Source organism: Esox lucius, chromosome 18 (assembly GCF_011004845.1).
Source record: "Esox lucius isolate fEsoLuc1 chromosome 18, fEsoLuc1.pri, whole genome shotgun sequence".
Taxonomy (NCBI): domain Eukaryota; kingdom Metazoa; phylum Chordata; class Actinopteri; order Esociformes; family Esocidae; genus Esox; species Esox lucius.
Genome location: NC_047586.1, coordinates 18,878,135 through 18,896,319, shown reverse-complemented (window position 1 = coordinate 18,896,319; position 18,185 = coordinate 18,878,135). Strand labels below are relative to the sequence as shown.

General features: G+C 40.8%; 1 protein-coding gene across 1 annotated transcript in view; it reads left to right on the top strand.

The window, feature by feature from the left end:
• The window catches only part of vsnl1a (visinin-like 1a), a 27,292-nt gene extending 9,107 nt beyond the window's left edge, over window positions 1-18,185 (top strand). Inside the window, exons 3-4 of the mRNA XM_010900574.5 lie at window positions 15,528-15,743; window positions 15,832-18,185. Of these exons, the coding sequence (XP_010898876.1) occupies window positions 15,528-15,743; window positions 15,832-16,029 (414 nt within the window). The 3' untranslated portion in view covers window positions 16,030-18,185. The remainder of the gene's footprint in view (window positions 1-15,527; window positions 15,744-15,831) is intronic.

Genomic DNA, 18,185 nt, shown 5'->3' with positions numbered 1-18,185 from the left:
TCCACTGTAATTATTGAGAGACTCATAACACTCAGTTTATTGGGTCTGTATGCATAATTGCTTGTTTAATGGTGGGAAAAAAAGTAGAGAACAATTAAAATATAATTGGGAGAATATCAAATACAATTTGGGGGTAAAAAATATTTTATAGTGCCTCTCTTCAAGTTGTCTTACCACTTCTAATAAAAGAAAATAAAGTGTAGTACTTCCTTTTGTACACTAATGATTTGAAGCAGGGTAGTAGGGTAGAGAGGAGTAACCTGAAAAAGAGTCTCTCAGAACAGATTTTCTGTTATGTAGCACTTATGCTCACCCGTGTCTTAGAGACTAATGGGTGGTGGCGAGTAAACCTTTCATTGTGGAATCCTTTTATGTTTCCAGGCAACAGGAAATCAGTAACAGGGTTTTATTTTGGGCTGCAATATCTAATTGAAACCAAACCTTGACTCAAATTCTTTAATATAACTATTGATGCAGAGACAAAAATATCCAGTATATCTATACACTTAAGCCTGCTTTAAGGCAATTTGCAGTAAAAACAAAGCATATATTTGGGTCTTTGATGGGATACGACAGTTGACGTATGCTCATGAGGCATTTATAAGTTACAGTATATTTTTCAAGGTTTAATGGGAATATATACAGTGCATTCGGAAAATTATTCAGACCACTTCAGGTGTATTATCATAAATTAACCCTTTAAATACAAAGGCTCAGATAGTTAGAAATTGGAGAACCTCGCCATGCTACAACAGACTGTGGTGAAAAGGGAGTGTGCACACTCACATCTGGGTCCCAATGGTGTATGTATGAGTGTGTGAAGATATGTTCAGTGACCGCAAGAGTGAGGGCGGGGGGTGCTTTGAAACCTCCATGTTCCATCCACCTGAGCCAACTCACTCTCCAGATGCCATCTCTTTCATTTGTCAAATCTCTGGAGCCCCAGTTTTCTCAAACAGGCAAGGTTGAAACAGGATTCAGTATCTTCTTTCAATCTCTGCTTTGTCATTTCACATGCATTTGAAGTGGAAATCCATTTGTGGATATCAAGAGAATAAACAATAATTTGGGTGAACACAACATCAGTTCATATTGAGGGCAACGTTTTGTCATTGAAATTTTTTCGCCTGGTGGTAGATTCTATTTGGATACTCTCTGCGTGCGTAGCTGCGAACCAATGATTTCTATTGATTGTTTTCCAGACGGACCACAGAAATCGATCAGCCATATGGATGGAGCTGCGTCATTGTGAGCACAATGAACTGCTAGCGTGTTTGTTTTCTACTTATGCAAATTACTGCTGAATTCAGGTAGTGGCTGGACTTTAATGGGATTGATAGAAGTGTACAATCTTCCATGCTTTAGTGGTTTAACAGTGGACAAATGGCAGTGATTAGTATAGGACTAAAAGGTGGATTATTATGTTTGGTGAATATTGGACTTTTCATGTATAACATACCTGAAAACACAGGGAAAATAGTTTAAACTGTGATTCATTTTAGTCATAAAGGAGCTGAATAGAATGTATTTCTTGCTTGGCTACACATCCACATTGCTCCAGCCAATCAACATTTATTTTCAACGATGAATGTATCTGGCGATCAATAGAGAATCAGAATTAAACTTAAGGTAAGTCATCAGGCAATACAATCCAGTGTGTATAAAATAAAATGCTACATTTACTCTGACAACTTACCTTAGTGTGACATATTTTTTCTTGTACAACTAGCTAAGAGCACACAGAGAATGCAGTAATCAGCAATGTTTTATATGGTTGTCATCTGTACATGATGGTGGCATGGACAATTTACACATGTTGTGGTAGACGGGATTTCAGAGGGGAGAAGTCGGGATGACATGAAAGGATGCGCCAGATGGACATCACCTTCCGGCGCAACGTTTTCTGCAGAGATGGAGGACGAGGACCAAGCTTGGTTTTTATGTACTAAGATTGTGCCTCTGTTCAAGTTATTTCTTGCCAATAGGTCAAATTTGTATATGGCAAAAAATAAAGAGCAATTAACAGGCTTTGATTGAGAATCAACGAAGGTTTGAGGCAGAACGTCTCTCCAAAACAATGTGATTGGTCTGTCAGTACCCTAAAGTCCCACCGTGAAAAATGTAGCGTGTGAGAAAACCCCCATTGCCCCCATATTTGGTTCATAATACGCTGAGACCGAAATAAATCAGTAAAATGGACTGCCTCGGTAGACGGGTTTCCCTTTGCTCACCTCTCCTATCTAAAAATAAAGACACCAAATAATTCATGGCAATGTCAAATTGGTGGCATTTTAGGCTCTGCGTAAAAGGGGCAAAACAGGCATACTGTGGCAGGCATGTACAGTGCTACCCGACAGGCATCACTCATGGACTTTTCAACACAAAAAAGTCCATAATGTCAAAGTGAAAAAATTTATTACACAAATTGTTCTAAATTAATTTCAATTACAAAACAGAACATAATTGACACATAAGGTTTGTTCACACTGTACATAATGAAGATTTTAGCCCAAGGTTAAGCAATTGCTTACAATTGCACATTTTGAAGTAGGCTAGCACCAACCTTAACCCAGGGCTAGCTGGCCTTGTTCTGGAGCAGGGCTAGCACCAACCTTGGCCCAGGGCTAGCTGGCCTTGTTCTGGAGCAGGGTTAGCACCAACTTTTAAGGGCTAGCCCCAGAAAAATGGTGACAAACTTTTGTTGTTTTTGTGTTATCTGTTGTCTAAAATGAATGTATTTTTTAAAACAAGAAATTAGATTAAATCATTTTTAGATTTAGATAATTGCTCATATTATACAGTATTTTTAACTGCTTGGTTAATGGGAGACACAAACACGCGCGCGCACACACACACACACATATATATATATATATATATATATATATATATATATATATATATATATATATATATATATACACACACATATATACATACACACGTACACATACACAAACACACGCATAAGCCCTCTGCATCAAACACCCTGGAGCTATGGAAGTGCAAAGAACTGAACCAAAATCTATCTCTCCATCCCATCAGTCCAGGTCAGCCTAATCCTCTGTGAGGTTCAGTGTGAGGGCTAGCTTTCCACTAGTGTGTGTGTGTGTGTGTGTGTGTGATATGCCCCCTATCCAAGACAGTTATATTTTTACAATCAGAAGTTGAGTTTAGAGGGGATGCCCGCATGCAGCTGCTTGTGAGCTTGTGGGTTAGGTTGGGTATGACTCTATATCTTCTAAACAAGACCAAACTCACACAAATACCTGGTTGTTTACCCGAAACAAATGTCCTCACCCCTGATCTAGGCTAGTGTAGAGTGTGTGTGAATAGGTGTGTGTGTTTTTATGTGTGTATAGGTGTGAGTGTTTATGTGTGTGTATAAGTGTGTGTGTTTATTTATGCATGCGTGCACACAGTGGCTCTCAAAAGTATTCACCCTCCCTTCCCACATATTACTGTGTTACAACATGAAATAATAATTTTAATTGAACCAATCGCCCACTGATTTCTCTCTTTCTCTCTGTCCCTCTCTTTCTCTCTTTTGTTCCCTCTTTCTCTCTTGGGTTGTTCCCTCATTTGTTCTTTTCCTCTCACTTTTTTCTCTTGTTCCCTCTCCAACACCCCCACTCTCTCTCTCATTAGCTCCCTGCTCAAGTATAGCTGTAGTGGCAGTAGTCTAAAAATAGTGTCTGTAATTTGGGGCCTCACACGGCACCCTCAGTCACTGTCACAACAGAGGGGAATTGAAAACACTTGATTCTGACTGACCTGAGTCATTGCTTCGTGTGTCTGTGGTTCAGTGGGACTATTTGTGTGAAAAGAGCCAACATTAGGCTATTGAATGCTCCAGTTGTTCAGTTATGATTAGATCAAATTGAAATCAATGATACTGGCTTGCTTGTGTGTGTACATATATATGTGTGGATTGATAAGTAACCTTCACTACAGGCGTTTGAAGTTTGAGATGAAATAGACCCAAAACCTCTGTAATGCATTGTTAATAAGGAAATTGATATAACTCAGAGTAGAAGTAGTTTTAAGTGAAAAATAAATAAAGAATATATGGTGTTTATTAATTTTCATTTGATTTTTATTGTGGTATGTATTCTTTCCCATATCTCAGAGGGCTTGGTATTGTACAAGTCTAAATATGAATTACATGGAAACCAACAAATTACCCAGCTTGTGCTAAGGAATGAATCTGGAATTGGTACATTCATGTTAAAATATTAATTTAATAATATATAGCAAATTATTTTGGAAGAAATTAACTACATCTATTCTACCATTTTAGCACAGAAAGAAACACCTCCTCTTTAGCAATTGCAATACAAATTAGACACATTTTGTCTTTCCAAACAAACTATTTTTGTTTCTTTTTTACCCATTCAATTAAAAACAAAACATGTGATTTGCAAAAAAAAATGTTGTATTGTACCTTCAATGACCAATGGTTAAAGCAAACTTCCTCACTGACTTCTGAGATGCTAGTGGAATAACTAACGATCCTTAGCTGTGCTTTTTAATTCTTTAAACCTATTTGCTGGACGAGGAACCCCCTCCTTGACTTCTGAGATGCTAGTGGAATAACTAACGATCCTTAGCTGAGCTTTTTAATTCTTTAAACCTATTGGCTGGACGAGGAACCTCCTCCTTGACCTCTGAGATGCTAGTGGAATAACTAACAACCCTTAGCTGAGCATCTTAATTCTTGAACCTATTGGTTGAACTAGGAACCTCCTCCTTGATCTTTGCGGTGCTAGTGGAATAACTTACAACCCTTAGCTGAGCTTCTTAATTCTTTAAACATATTGGCTGGACGAGGAACCTACTTCTTGATCTCTGCGATGCTAGTGGAATAAATAACAACCCTTAGCTGAGCGCCTTAATTGAGTTGAAGTATCTGTTGGTTACATGATAGTCAAAGTCACACAAGGTTGTCTTGTTTTTTCCTACATGACATAAATCACCCTTGCCTCCATAATCAATAGGAAACCCATTTTAATTCCCAGGCCCATAGTGCTTCAGAGCTAACTTTACATTAGATTACCGCTGTGTTTCAAATATCTAGTCCTTATATAGTGTCACTTTAGACTTCTCACATGTAGATAATGATTACTGGGACGGATTGCTGTTCAGGCTTCTCTCACAGTCCTTAACTACAGCCAGCTCCTTTTCAGGTGACAGTTGTGGTTAAGGCCGCATTACCAAAAGAAAATGCATCTGAAGAATGCACTCTGGATAGCTGATGTGTCATTAACAATGCTTATCAAAATGGTTGAATTTTTAAATGAAACTGTTGGACAATGGATACCTTCAACTTTTATGATATTTTTTATCCATTAGATATTTAATTTATCATAGTACTTAAAAAGTTTAAATTGCAACAAAAGAAAAGAATGAAGTTGGGTAGGTATTCAGCATTTAATGTTTCTTACAAATAAATTAAATTAAATGTGCCTAATTTCCATTTACACACTGAATATTTGGATATATTGTTAAATAATATTAATAGTTGGAACAGGGATGAAACCCCACAAATGTGTTCTGCTAGATCTACTGTACCTGGACTCCTTTACCTGGGTTCAGCAGTCTAGACTCTGCCTCGTGAATTATTCATTACAGTTTTTTTGTCACATTCTATTGCATAATTTAGCAAGTGTGTCAAAAGAAAGTTAATACTAAATTCTTGGCTCTAATTTACACTTATACATTCAACTGTATGCAAGATCAGACATGAAATCACAAATCCGAGTGTTGATTTTCAATTCAACTCTTCTAATCTGGTATTAAGATTTGCCCTTTTTATTTTACTTACCAAACAAAGGAAATGGCTAAAGAGGAGAGATACTCAGGTTGGATGGATGTTGATGGTGCCACAATCTTGTGTAAATATTGGTTGCTGCTGTGAACAGCATCCTCTCTGAATTACACTCAATAGATTGAGTTGAAGAGACAATAAGGTTGTCATAGCTAGCTCTGTAGGGATGCAACAATATGTTGGTCAGTGTTCAGTATCGGATGATTACTGGCAAAACATTTCATAACCGGCTATCAGCCGATTAGATTAAAATGGCCAGCGTTTGGTATCGGATGATTACTGGCAAAACATTTCATAACCGGCTATCAGCCGATTAGATTAAAATGGCTAGCGTTTGGTATCGGATGATTATAGGCAAACATTTCAAAATCGTCTATCAGCCAATTAGTTTAAAATTGCTGATGTTCCTGGCTGATTGTTTTCATCTGAATGAGCATTTAATATGCTCTGTCATGGTTCAATGACGTGTATAGACCTCACGTGACAATGAAGTGCCTTACTGCTTTGTTGTTGATGTGCTTTCCTGCATGGTCAATCGAAAGCGTTGAGTGGGTGGACGTATTTAAAAGTGTCAGGAAGGCAGGATAGCCATTTATAATGTATGTTCCACTCAAATATCAAGAGGAGGCAGTTTAGCCAAGCATTTTAACACATCAAACCTGACACAGCATCCGATAACATGACACACCAAAAAGGCATCCAGAGTTTCTCAAAACTACAGCGGCTGCTAAATACATACCGACGCGTCCTGTCTTGCGCTCACTCGGCTGCAGAAGTCTGATCCAGTCAATGTCAACCCAAGGTCTCCCACCACAAGTCAGTCCAGCCCACCCCAGTGTCAGGGGCCTGGGTTCTGCTGCAGCTGAGGATGGAGGATGGGGATTGGAGAGAGGGATGGGAGTTGGGAGGAGGAATGAACATGGATGATGGGAGTTGGGGCTAGGGATGAGATCTGCATCAAAACATCACGTGCTGGTAGGGATAGAACCCCCCCCAAACAGCGTTATGACTGCTTCACTGCATGGTTCTATTGGCTTTGTAATTCTCATGATAAGATTTGAGTTAGGAAAATACATTACTGTAATTATTTTTCAATTGTGTAAATTAATTTGTGGTTATGGTTATGTTGTTAATCACATAGTCATCCCCTACAGCGGGAATTATGTGATTATTAGACTGCATGGTGACTGGCGGCATTCATTCTAAAACACATCAAACATCCGTCCAGTTTGAAACAGTAACAATCCATTAACTACTTAAGCACACCGTTTATCCTTAATCACTGGCACTTGATTGGTCTGGGAGTGCAGCAGAGCAGTAGAACAGAGGGAGCTTGGGTAATATATATTGTTGTGTTCTGTTGAGTTGTATTGTCTTGGATTCTGTTGTCTTGTTGTAGGTCTGTTGTTTAGTTGAGTTGTGTTTTGTAGGGTAGTGTTGTTGTGTTCTTTTGTTATTTGGTGTTTTGTAGGGTTGTGTTGATTTCTTCTGTTGTTCTGTTGTGTTGTATTCTGTTGTCTTGTTGTGTTGTGTAGTGTTGTTCTGTTGTTGAGTTGTGATGTGTTGGGTAGTGTTGCGTTGTCGTGTTTGGTTATGGAGTTGTGTTGTGTAGGGTAGTGTTTTTATGTTCTGTTGTGTAGGTTAGTGTTTTGTATCTTTGTGTTCAGTTGTTGTGTTCTCTTCTGTTGTATTATGTAGGGTAGTGTTGTATTGTATTCTGTTTTTGAGTTGTGTTGTCTGAGGCAGTGTTGTGTTGTTGGGTTCTGATGTAGATTTTGTTGTCTTTGGTAGTGTTGTGCGGTTGTCTTCTGTAGTTGTGTTGTGTCAGGTAGTGTTGTTATGTTGTCCAGTGTTGTGTTGGGTAGTGTTACATTGTTGTGTTTGGTTATGGAGTTGTGTTGTGTAGGGTGGTGTTATGTTCTGTTGTGTTGTGTAGGGTTGTGTTTTGTGCTGTTTTGTTCTGTTTTTGTGTTGTGTAGTGTAGTGGTATGTTGTTGTGTTCCATTCTGTTGTATTGTGACGGGTCGTGTTGTGTTGTATTCTGTTTTTGAGTTGTGTAGGGTAGTGTTGTGTTGTTGTGTTCTGATGTTGATTTGTGTTGTCTAGGGTAGTGTTGTGCTGTTGTATTCTATTGTGTTATGTCGGTAGTGTTGTTATGTTGTTGAGTGTTATGGTGTTTTGTTTGTTTACAGAGTTGTGTTGTGTAGGGTAGTGTTATGTTCTGTTGTGTAGGGTAGTGTTTTGTATTGTGGTGTTCTGTTGTTTAGTTGTCTAGAGTAGTATTCTGTTGTTGTGTTGTGTAAGCTTGTGTTGTGTTGTTTTGTTCTGTTGTTGTGTTGTGCTGGCTAGTGTTATGTTGTTGTGTTTTATTCTGTTGTATTGTGTAGGGTGGTGTTGTGTTCTGTTGTTAAGTTGTGTTGTGTAGGGTAGTGTTGTGTTGTTGTGTTCTGTTGTGTTGTGTAGGGTAGTGTTGTTTTGTTTTGTTGTGAGAGAGATGTTACACTAAATACGAAGATGATGGTATGAACTAAACTTTTGTTTTAATTCACAAGGTAAATGCTCTCGTTAATTACTTCTCCCTGTCACCAAGTATGACTAGGGGGTTTTTGCCACGACAGGACAAAGTGTTATAACCTTGTGGCAATGAAGTCAACATATCCACTTGAAGCAGCATCTGTGAAAATCACTCCTCAACCTGAAGGCCTTTTTCAGTTCATTTGTTTGCACTTGACATTCATGTTATGTCGTGGAAACTGTTATCCCGAGGGACATGCAGTGCCTTGTTAGTGGGTGCATACATTTTCATGTTTTAAGTTTGTGTACACTATTTTTAGTGTGCATAGGAATTGAACCCACAGCCCCTGCACAAACCTCAATCTCAATGCCGGAATTTGAGCCCCGGAATGAGCAGGGTGATGTGCACACATGCCACTGATGTTGAGTTCCCTGTTGGCTCCATTCTGTAGGATACCGTAGAAGGGCTGGACTGTGTGGAGTGGTACAGTAAAGGCTGGGACACAGAAGATGGAGAATCCTTAGCAATCATCTCAGATTAGGAGTGCTGACCTTTAATCATGAACAGATCATGGAGACCAGGGAGGTTCCTGGGTCAACATGGCAGCCGCTGAACGCTGCGTCAGGGGGAGGGAGGTGTTTTAGCCGACCGTCTGCCTCTTGTTCTCTCATTGGCTCCCTCTGCTGGCTAATAAACAGACAGACGGTATGGTGCCAAGATCAAAGTCCCCAGTTGAAGTTCCCACCTATGCGTTTATACAGGCAGACCAATTTAGATTTGGCGATTGTTTTCTTTGGATTTTTAAAGATTACTTCCCCCCACTAATTGATCTTTTTAACAGTAAGATCAGTTGTGAAAATGACCAGAAGTAATGGGCTGTCTGTGTTAATTAATGCCCCCCTAGGTTCAGATCTAGGATCAGCATTCCCTGATGATGAACAAAAATGTTTTTAGTGTTTTTAGTCAAAAAAAGGAAAGTCTTTATTAAAAATATGAATAGTACAATTGCGTGATGAAATAATTTGTTAATGGAGCCAGCTGTCTGATCTTAAAATGAATGGATGTTTTGTGTTTCCCAGTTTGTTCTATCACACTATTGGCTGGTAGATATGATTGTCCTATCGGCCATGACATTGAAGGATAGCCAGGATGACACATTTTTTTCTGGCTTTGTAAAGACGACAGCTTGACAGGAGCCCTGTTGCCACCCTTGAAGATAGGCTTTTTGAAACAGGGGCTGTGCTAGTTTTTACAGATTCTCTGGAGCTCCCAGATTGCCAAGCAATGACTGCTCCTAATGATTCCTCATTACAAGAAGGGCTGGACCTGCAAAGAATTCTGAATACTGTGGTTTGCTTACTACCAGTGAAATGCAGAAACAGTCGAATTTGCATTTCATGAGAAACTTCACACTTTTGGTAGCACATTATGATATTTGAATACCATATTAATGGACATATATAGATTAATAGAACATCAGTGAAATTTCCCTTTAAATGACTTAAACATTATCTCAAAACACACCAGATTGAAGAAATGAGTGCGGCCCTCTGCTGTGTGGTTTGATATCCTGATTTTGCATCAGTGGAAATTGGCCACTCAAAGCTACCCCCTTCCCCAATCCTAACCAGAGCCATGGTCAAAAGTAGTCAACTTTACAGGGAGTAGTGTGCCATTTGGGCTGCCAGCTCTGTCAGCTAATCTGCTTGCGATTCCAACTTTTCCTCACCAATCCCCCCTGCTGTCTTAGAGGATTTAGAGGCACTCTAGTGCAGCTTACCGCTTTGTGTATAATCATTGTCAATTCATAATAAGCCTGGTATTTTTTTCTCATGTTTCCGTCTTGGTCGTTAATTGCGTACAGCCTTGTATCTTTCCATCTTCTCGTCTCTCTCTCTAAAATCAACAAAGCGGGGGTCATTAGGACTAGGGGCTTTCCTGAAAGACTACTGGCAATTTATACACAAGCTGCCAGTTGATGGACAACTGACCACTAGGATAAAACGTTGGGTTATTGACGCGCCTGGATTCTAGTGCTTGAGGGAGGTGCCTATTTTCTCCAAGTCCAAGGCTCATCCTTTCATACAGCGTCCAAGATTGCTAGGGCTGTTTGTGCTGTTAACCAGCCGGATCTCTGCCTTATGGGTGGGTTTCTCTAACCAGCTGTTTTTAACAAAGGTATTGCTTTAGTCTCTGGGGCTCGTAGTCCTTCTGAACTTAGATATTAGGAGTAGACAAGCTAGCTACCTGGAAGGATAGAAAATATTTCATTCAGGGTCAGGGGGTCTTTGGACATGGTGGGCAGGCTGGAGGGGATGCTAGGTGGATGACGAAGGCTGAGTATGGCTATTACAAACCGGTGGGAAACCTGAGGTTATTTATCAGTACGTGGGGTCTTTGGGGGTGTTGGCTCATTCGAAGAGGAGGGAATTGCGTTTCTTAATCCCATTCGCCGTGTTTTCTTTTGAGCGTGAAGCCTGGAGGGCTGAATAGTCAAGTGTTTACAGTAGATTGGGGTACTAACCCATTCAATTCAGTGAGTGAGAGAGAGACAAAAAAAAAGTAATCTATCCTTCCCTGTCTTTTATTCTCTCTCATACCTGTGTCTTGCAGAGAGAGCGCTAATGTGACATCACCGTGTGGTATAAACATGCTTTTAACCCTTTCCCAGGGTAATGAATAAATGATTCAAAATGCAATTCATGGAGCTGACCAGCCGGGGAGGGACATGTTACGACCGCTTCCTGTGTCTGTGTGTGTTTCATAACTGAGACCTCGGCCCCGGGAGGGTGCAGTGTTGCCTAAACTTGGCTCAGTCCTCTCTCTCTCTCCCTCCGTCTCGCTTATCACCAAGGTTTTACATAAGAGTTCAAAAAGCATCTTGCAGCCTAAGTCGGTCGGCCGGCACAAACTTGAAATCCTGCTGGATTATGCATCCACTCTGTGGCCCATCTCACTCTGCTGACTGATCAGGCGTCTCTCTGCGTGAATGATGCCCTGGCAGCACAAGGTTATGTGTCCGAAGTGACACCCTTTTGCTCATGTAGCGCAGAACTTCTCACCCAGGCCTGTAAGACTCCACTCAGATGTAGTGCAGTATGTGGAGAGTAGGCTCTTAGTGGTCATCTCTGCCGGTGTTTCTTCTGACCAAGCTCAGTTTCCGGTGCAGTTTGGGTTCTACAATAGGCTAACTACATCTGTTGTTATAGAACTTGCATTAAACATAAAGCCGTATTCATGCATAATTCATGTCCGGATTAAAACGGTGAGTTAATGTAATGGTCCTCATCATGGCGCAGTGAAAAGAGATGTTACTTGAGCTCACATCAATGCCTTGCTGTGCTGTCTTAGTTTGGCAGCGGGCTTATAGCAAAGGGTCAAGGCTTCCGGCGATGACTGATTACTTTCGCTGCAGGATAAGTTTAATGACAAGCCTGACTTGGTGACTTTTCCCCACAGTCTCAATGTCAGGCAGTTACGGATCAATACAGGATTAACACGCGGCGACCATAATAGCTTCTTCTCATTTAAGACGCAGGTCCTGACTACCATATACACTCACCTAAAGGATTATTAGGAACACCATACTAATACTGTGTTTGAACCCCTTTCGCCTTCAGAACTGCCTTAATTCTACGTGGCAATGATTCAACAAAGTGCTGAAAGCATTCTTTAGAAATGCTGGCCCATATTGATAGGATAGCATCTTGCAGTTGATGGAGATTTGTGGGATGCACATCCAGGCCACGAAGCTCCCGTTCCACCACATCCCAAAGACGCTATATCATGCTTCTTTAAAAGCATGTGGGTGTATATCGCTATATCATGCTTCTTTATAAGTATGTGGGTGTATATCGATATCATGCTTCTTTAAAAGTAAGTGGGGGTATATCGCTATATCACGCTTCTTTATAAGTATGTGGGTGTATATCGATATCATGCTTCTTTAAAAGTAAGTGGGGGTATATCGCTATATCACGCTTCTTTAAAAGTATGTGGGTGTATATCGCTATATCATGCTCCTTTAAAAGTAAGTGGGTGTATATCGCTATATCATGCTTCTTTAAAAGCATGTGGGTGTATATCGCTATATCATGCTTCTTTATAAGTATGTGGGTGTATATCGATATCATGCTTCTTTAAAAGCAAGTGGGTGTATATCGCTATATCATGCTTTTTTTTAAGTATGTGGGTGTATATCGCATTCATGCTTCTTTAAAAGTCCTGAGTAGAAACCAGCCATGCCTAATATGACACACTGTTCACGTAATATTTTGTGTCTAAATCGGGATTATGAAGTTTCCAGTGTGTTTATAACTCGGCACACCTACCCCATCTGTTTTGACCCACCAGGATTGGGCCAAAACAGAAGCCTGTAGAAAGTCTCAGAAGATAACGTCTGTTGTTAAGTCTGCTCCCCGTTAGCGTGTCACTTTAGCATGCATAATACGATGATATAATTCAAATAACGTTTGAGTTATATCATCGTATTATGCATGCTACAGTGAAAGCTTTTAATGTGAGGTTGTTCTCTTGTTGTGTCCTGTCGTCGTGGAGTATAATGGTCTGCCTCACACACGGTGGTTGTCATCGTTCTTGCTGTAAGTCTGATTACGGCCTGTTGTCGTGGGTGAAATGGCCTCCGCTAGGAGTGGCCATGCATAGTTAATGTCGCCAGAGAGCAAGTCCCAGCACCTCTTCCTCTCTCTCTGCTCTTTCCTTTATTCTCCGCAACTGTCACTCTGTTTTCGACGGAGAGAGGACTGAGCAGAGTGGAGGTGGCAGCTTGTGCTCTGATTATGAGGGCTTTTATGTACCACTTAGTGCTGGCTGATTTGGATTGTGTCTGGAGGGGTCTTGGCCGAGCTTGGCTTATCAGTCGCCACTGCTCTGTTCCTCTCTCTACCCAACAGACATTAGTATTTATTAAGCCAGCAGTGGCACCCTTAGACCACACACACACACACACATTATTACAACCTTGCTAGTACGAGGCTGCCTGACTGACTGGCTGACTGGCACACTGACTGATGGGGACGTTTCTGGATCTCTTAAACGGACATATTTAAATGCAAATTCAAGTTTCAGGGGAAAATAAAGAGGTTGGAGCGGCACGTCAGTTCTGGTTGTTTTCTAATTCTCTGACAGTTATCAGGGGAAATTATCTGCTAATTTAAGGGCACTGTGTGACTTGCATTTTATTTTTGTTCATAAGGGACATTTTCATATTCATGAACTGCTGTGATGAGTGTAGCCCGTGACCCAAACCCAACCGCCCAACGGCACCATTCAAATTAGTGAAACAGTACCACTGCTAAATCTCAATGTATGACTTTTAACCAATGCCTAGCCTCCACGCCAGATCAGGGCATGAACGGTCAAGCTTACAATGAGACCATTCACAGTCGGTTCTTCAGGCCATCCCATCGTCCTGGACCAATTCTCTCTCCTTTACATAATTGAATGTTTCGTAACTGGACAGATTCTTACAGTGGAACACGCTGAGGAACACTCGTAGCAGAGTCTCCTGTGGTCTGTCCCTCTGCATGTCTTTTTTCCCCTCTCCCTAGTCTCTCCTCCCTGAACAGGGCCAGCCAGACAGTGCCAGGCCATATGGACCAACTGGGCCGGCCCTGTGAGGGAGTCGATTTGGATTTGGGCTTGCGGCATCACGGTGTACCTTACATCCTGGCAGGGTCACAGGGCCTGGGCCCAAGGCTCTGGTAAACCCACAACACTCAGAGAACATCCAGGCTCTCTGTGAATAGAAGGAATAGAAATAGGGCTGACAACCTCTCTTTACCCCTCCATCTCCCTCGCTTACTTCCTCTTTCTCCCCTGGCGTATCTCTCTTTTTAACTTGAGCGTGATCCTTTTTCCACTGGGTATAGACAGACTGGACTACCCCCGCTCCTTTGTTATTGCTGCTATTAAAATTCATAGCCTTCCTCGGTACTCTGGGCTGCCTGGACTTCAAACAGGCCTTGGGTTCTGGAAGTGTTATTATGCAAAGATAGACACTGGGTCTTTTATTTTATGGGTAACTTTGTAACCACTTCATAACATATTCATAACCTATATATAAATAATGAATGAGCATAAGTACTGGTAGTTTGAGCATTTCATGAACTAATCATTTTACTAGGCTACTGGACAGGTTTAGCGTACAGCTAGATATTTAGTGGTTTCTTCATTAGTGGCACATCCCATTATGTTTTTTATGCCCCAACACCTTGTCCCTTGCTATCAGAGGGGGCAAGTGGAGGGGCAGCTGTAATGAATTAGCCTGGTCTTCTGGAGACCACAAGCAGACCACAGCCTCCACAGATGACAGCAATAGAAGCTTATATCTTCCATGGTGTTTATTTACAGCCTAATGGGCCTCTTCATGTGAATTGTCTGTGGAGGCACTGTCAGAACCATAGTCTAATGCAGATCCAGCACAGGAAAACTACTGCTGTAACTGCAGGATCATCATTATGTCAGTTAAAAGGCACACTTTCTGACCTTGACAATGACTGTACTTGCTATTCATTTTGCTATATTTCCTATTCAAACTCATTTCATGAATCTTTTCATGGAAAACAAGGACATTTCTAAGTGACCCCTAAGTGTACATTTAATGGGATAAAGGCTAAATGTTGTGGAACATTTCGGCAGAGTTCTCCCAAAAATATGGTTGACCCTTTGGCGTTTGTACTACACAGGCTGTCGTATTTCCTCAGACTTCCTTTGGTGCGGATGTAATGGTTTTTTGGGGTACCCTCATCTCCATTTCGTGCATTACTCCTGACCAGATCGTACACACGCGGTTACCGCCAGTGACTGGACATGTCTGCGGTTGGACAGCTTGAATGGAGGAATCTCTCCTCTCTCTCCCCCCTCATCTCCTCTCTTTCATTCCACTCTTCTTTCAATCCTGTCCTCTATTTTTTCTGTCCTCCTCTCTAACTACATAGCTTAGGCCCACATGCAGCCCAGTGTTGGATCTCAACTAAAGCCCCGGGGCGTATGTGACACACACTGACTGTCGGAGAGACACCGCAGGATGGAGATAAGGCTGGACACTGTAATATCAGAGGCCTATAACCAGCAGCCTGCGATATCGTCTTAAATGATTGAGCGTGTTCGTGAAGCCACGGGTTACCTTTCTATGCAACACCATTGGGATCTCTTCTCTTTCAGTTTTTCCCCTACGGAGATGCTTCAAAGTTTGCCCAGCATGCTTTCAGGACCTTTGATAAGAATGGGGACGGCACCATTGACTTCAGAGAGTTCATCTGTGCCCTGTCCATCACGTCTCGTGGCAGCTTCGAGCAGAAACTCAACTGGGCCTTCAACATGTACGACCTGGATGGGGATGGAAAGATCACGCGAGTGGAGATGCTGGAGATCATCGAGGTAGGGTTCAGAAATCACTTTGAGTCCCAAATTGCACACTATTCTACCTGTAGCGCACTACTCATAATCTGGTTTTCCATCTGTAAAGGCAATCTACAAGATGGTGGGGACCGTGATCATGATGAAGATGAACGAGGACGGCCTGACGCCCGAGCAACGTGTGGACAAGATCTTCAGCAAGATGGACAAGAACAACGACGACCAGATATCACTGGAAGAGTTCAAAGAGGCAGCAAAGAGCGACCCCTCCATTGTATTACTTCTGCAGTGTGACCTTCAGAAATAGAGGGGAGCCGGGGAATGGTCACGGACTGCACAGAAGATTCATGTTCCATTCAGTTTGCAGCTATTTCCACTGAAAAAAATATGCTTGGACTACCTTTCAATGGATCCGCTTCTTGTGTTTGAAACACTTGTGTGCATGAGAATGTTATTTGCTAGAAAATTATTCACACACACATGCACACACATACCCACACACACCCCATGATGAAACAAACACTACATGCATTACATAATTACACAGTGCACAAATATATACATATATATTATATTTAAATTATTTAAAATCAACTGCCAAAATGTGAAGTGTGCAAAGTATTTTCCACACAGTCTCATTCCACTGGAGCTTAAGCATCAGTGACGTGCTTTGTTGAATTATGCTACTATTTATCGTTCCCGAGTTTACTGACGCTAGCTACGTGTTTCATATACCGAGTAATGTCAACCAAACCAAAGTCCTATGGTAACGTAATTGTTTCTGACAAACCATGTATCCATTCTTATGAAAGATTAGATTTGGATAGACGAAGAGATGGATTAGTAGCCTATTCAGAAAATATTCCTTCCAAACGTGCTTGTACTGTTGGTGAATATAAATGTAGTTCATTTGCATGCCTTTAGGTTTTGCCTTTCGAAGAATCTCCTCATCCGCATCCCATAAGAATAACGAAGATAAAGTCTTATCAGTGACATGCAGTTAAACAGAAAATATTATGGTAATTGAATATGAAAATCCTATTACATTATAGGTCAATCTACAAATGTTGATGTGTGATGATATTTTGTGACTCGTCAAGACTTTCTTTTTGACTGCCGTATCTGTGGGAGCATGTTTCTTGTAGATAATAATGATAGTATATGTTGCTATATCCTTGTCGCTCCCCTATTTAAAATCAACCATCCCAAGCGCCCATTTTGAATGAGATATTGAATGTACCATATTCATCAATGAGAAAAATCAACACTGGAGAAATATAAGAAAAATATTAGGTTTAATTTGACTAAAAGAACATTTCTATAAAATGGAAATAAAACCAATTAATCAGTATTGTTTGTGGACATAGAGGCAAAACTAATAAGAGGCCATATGAAATGAGCCCAAATTATAATGGAGAGGTTTTAAGTAGTATTTATTCCCATCTATTTTTTCTCCACATAGTTTTAGTTCTATCATCACACCATTATTCAGTGAAGATACAGGTTGCATATCAATGAGCTGAATTCAATGAAGTTCCTTTCATGAGTTTACCAGTCATCAGTGTAAAGTGGCAAATGAACAAAGGCCAGTGCAACACTGTTAGATATTATCATCTCATATGATTTGTCTCTCTCATTTTAAAGATACATGTAAAAAGGACAGAAAAATATCACTGTGTTGGAAGAACTAGTAAATGCCATTCCTTATGAACAAAAACCCTGTGTTTTGGTAGGCTTTACAGTTTGCCTATTATACCAAATGGCGCTCCTCTTTATTGATCAACTTTTTGTACTTTTTTATTCCCCTCTCTCACATACAAACTGTATAGCAGCACCTCTTATGTTCAGGTGCCGTGTATCTTATCCTCCACTAAAGACAACAGCCTGGTAAGATCCTGATAACCCTGGCCTGGCCCAAGACCTGTGAGTGTAGTCTTTACTCCTCTGGATCACTGTTGAAGCAATAGCACAGGAGCTGACAAAACAGCACAAACAGATCTGGAGCCAAGCTATGAGACCCCTGACCAGATAATGTTAAGTAATCCACACATTTCTTAACCCTGCTTGTATAAATCCGTATTGCAACTGGGATATTTAACTACCAGTTTTGTTTCACACGCCCTCTGCACATTTGGAAGGAGTCGAGTCATAGTCATGCTCAAATTGCCTGAAACGCCAAGAATGAATCAATCACTATTCCCACGGGATTATATTGACGGTTTGTTATATGAGACTTTGCATTTACATCTTTGCCCAAAAATGTTTGTACTTAAAAGTAAAATATTATAAATATCAGATACCAAATGTAAGCAATGGCAACTGTGTAAACTAAAGGATTATTTTGTACATGTAGCATGTGTTGTGACCCTGATGACATGGCTGCACTCCTCGTATTGTTATTTATTTCAACTAATAAAATTACTCCGTGGGCTGTTTTCTCAAGCTGTGAATTGGAATCAGATC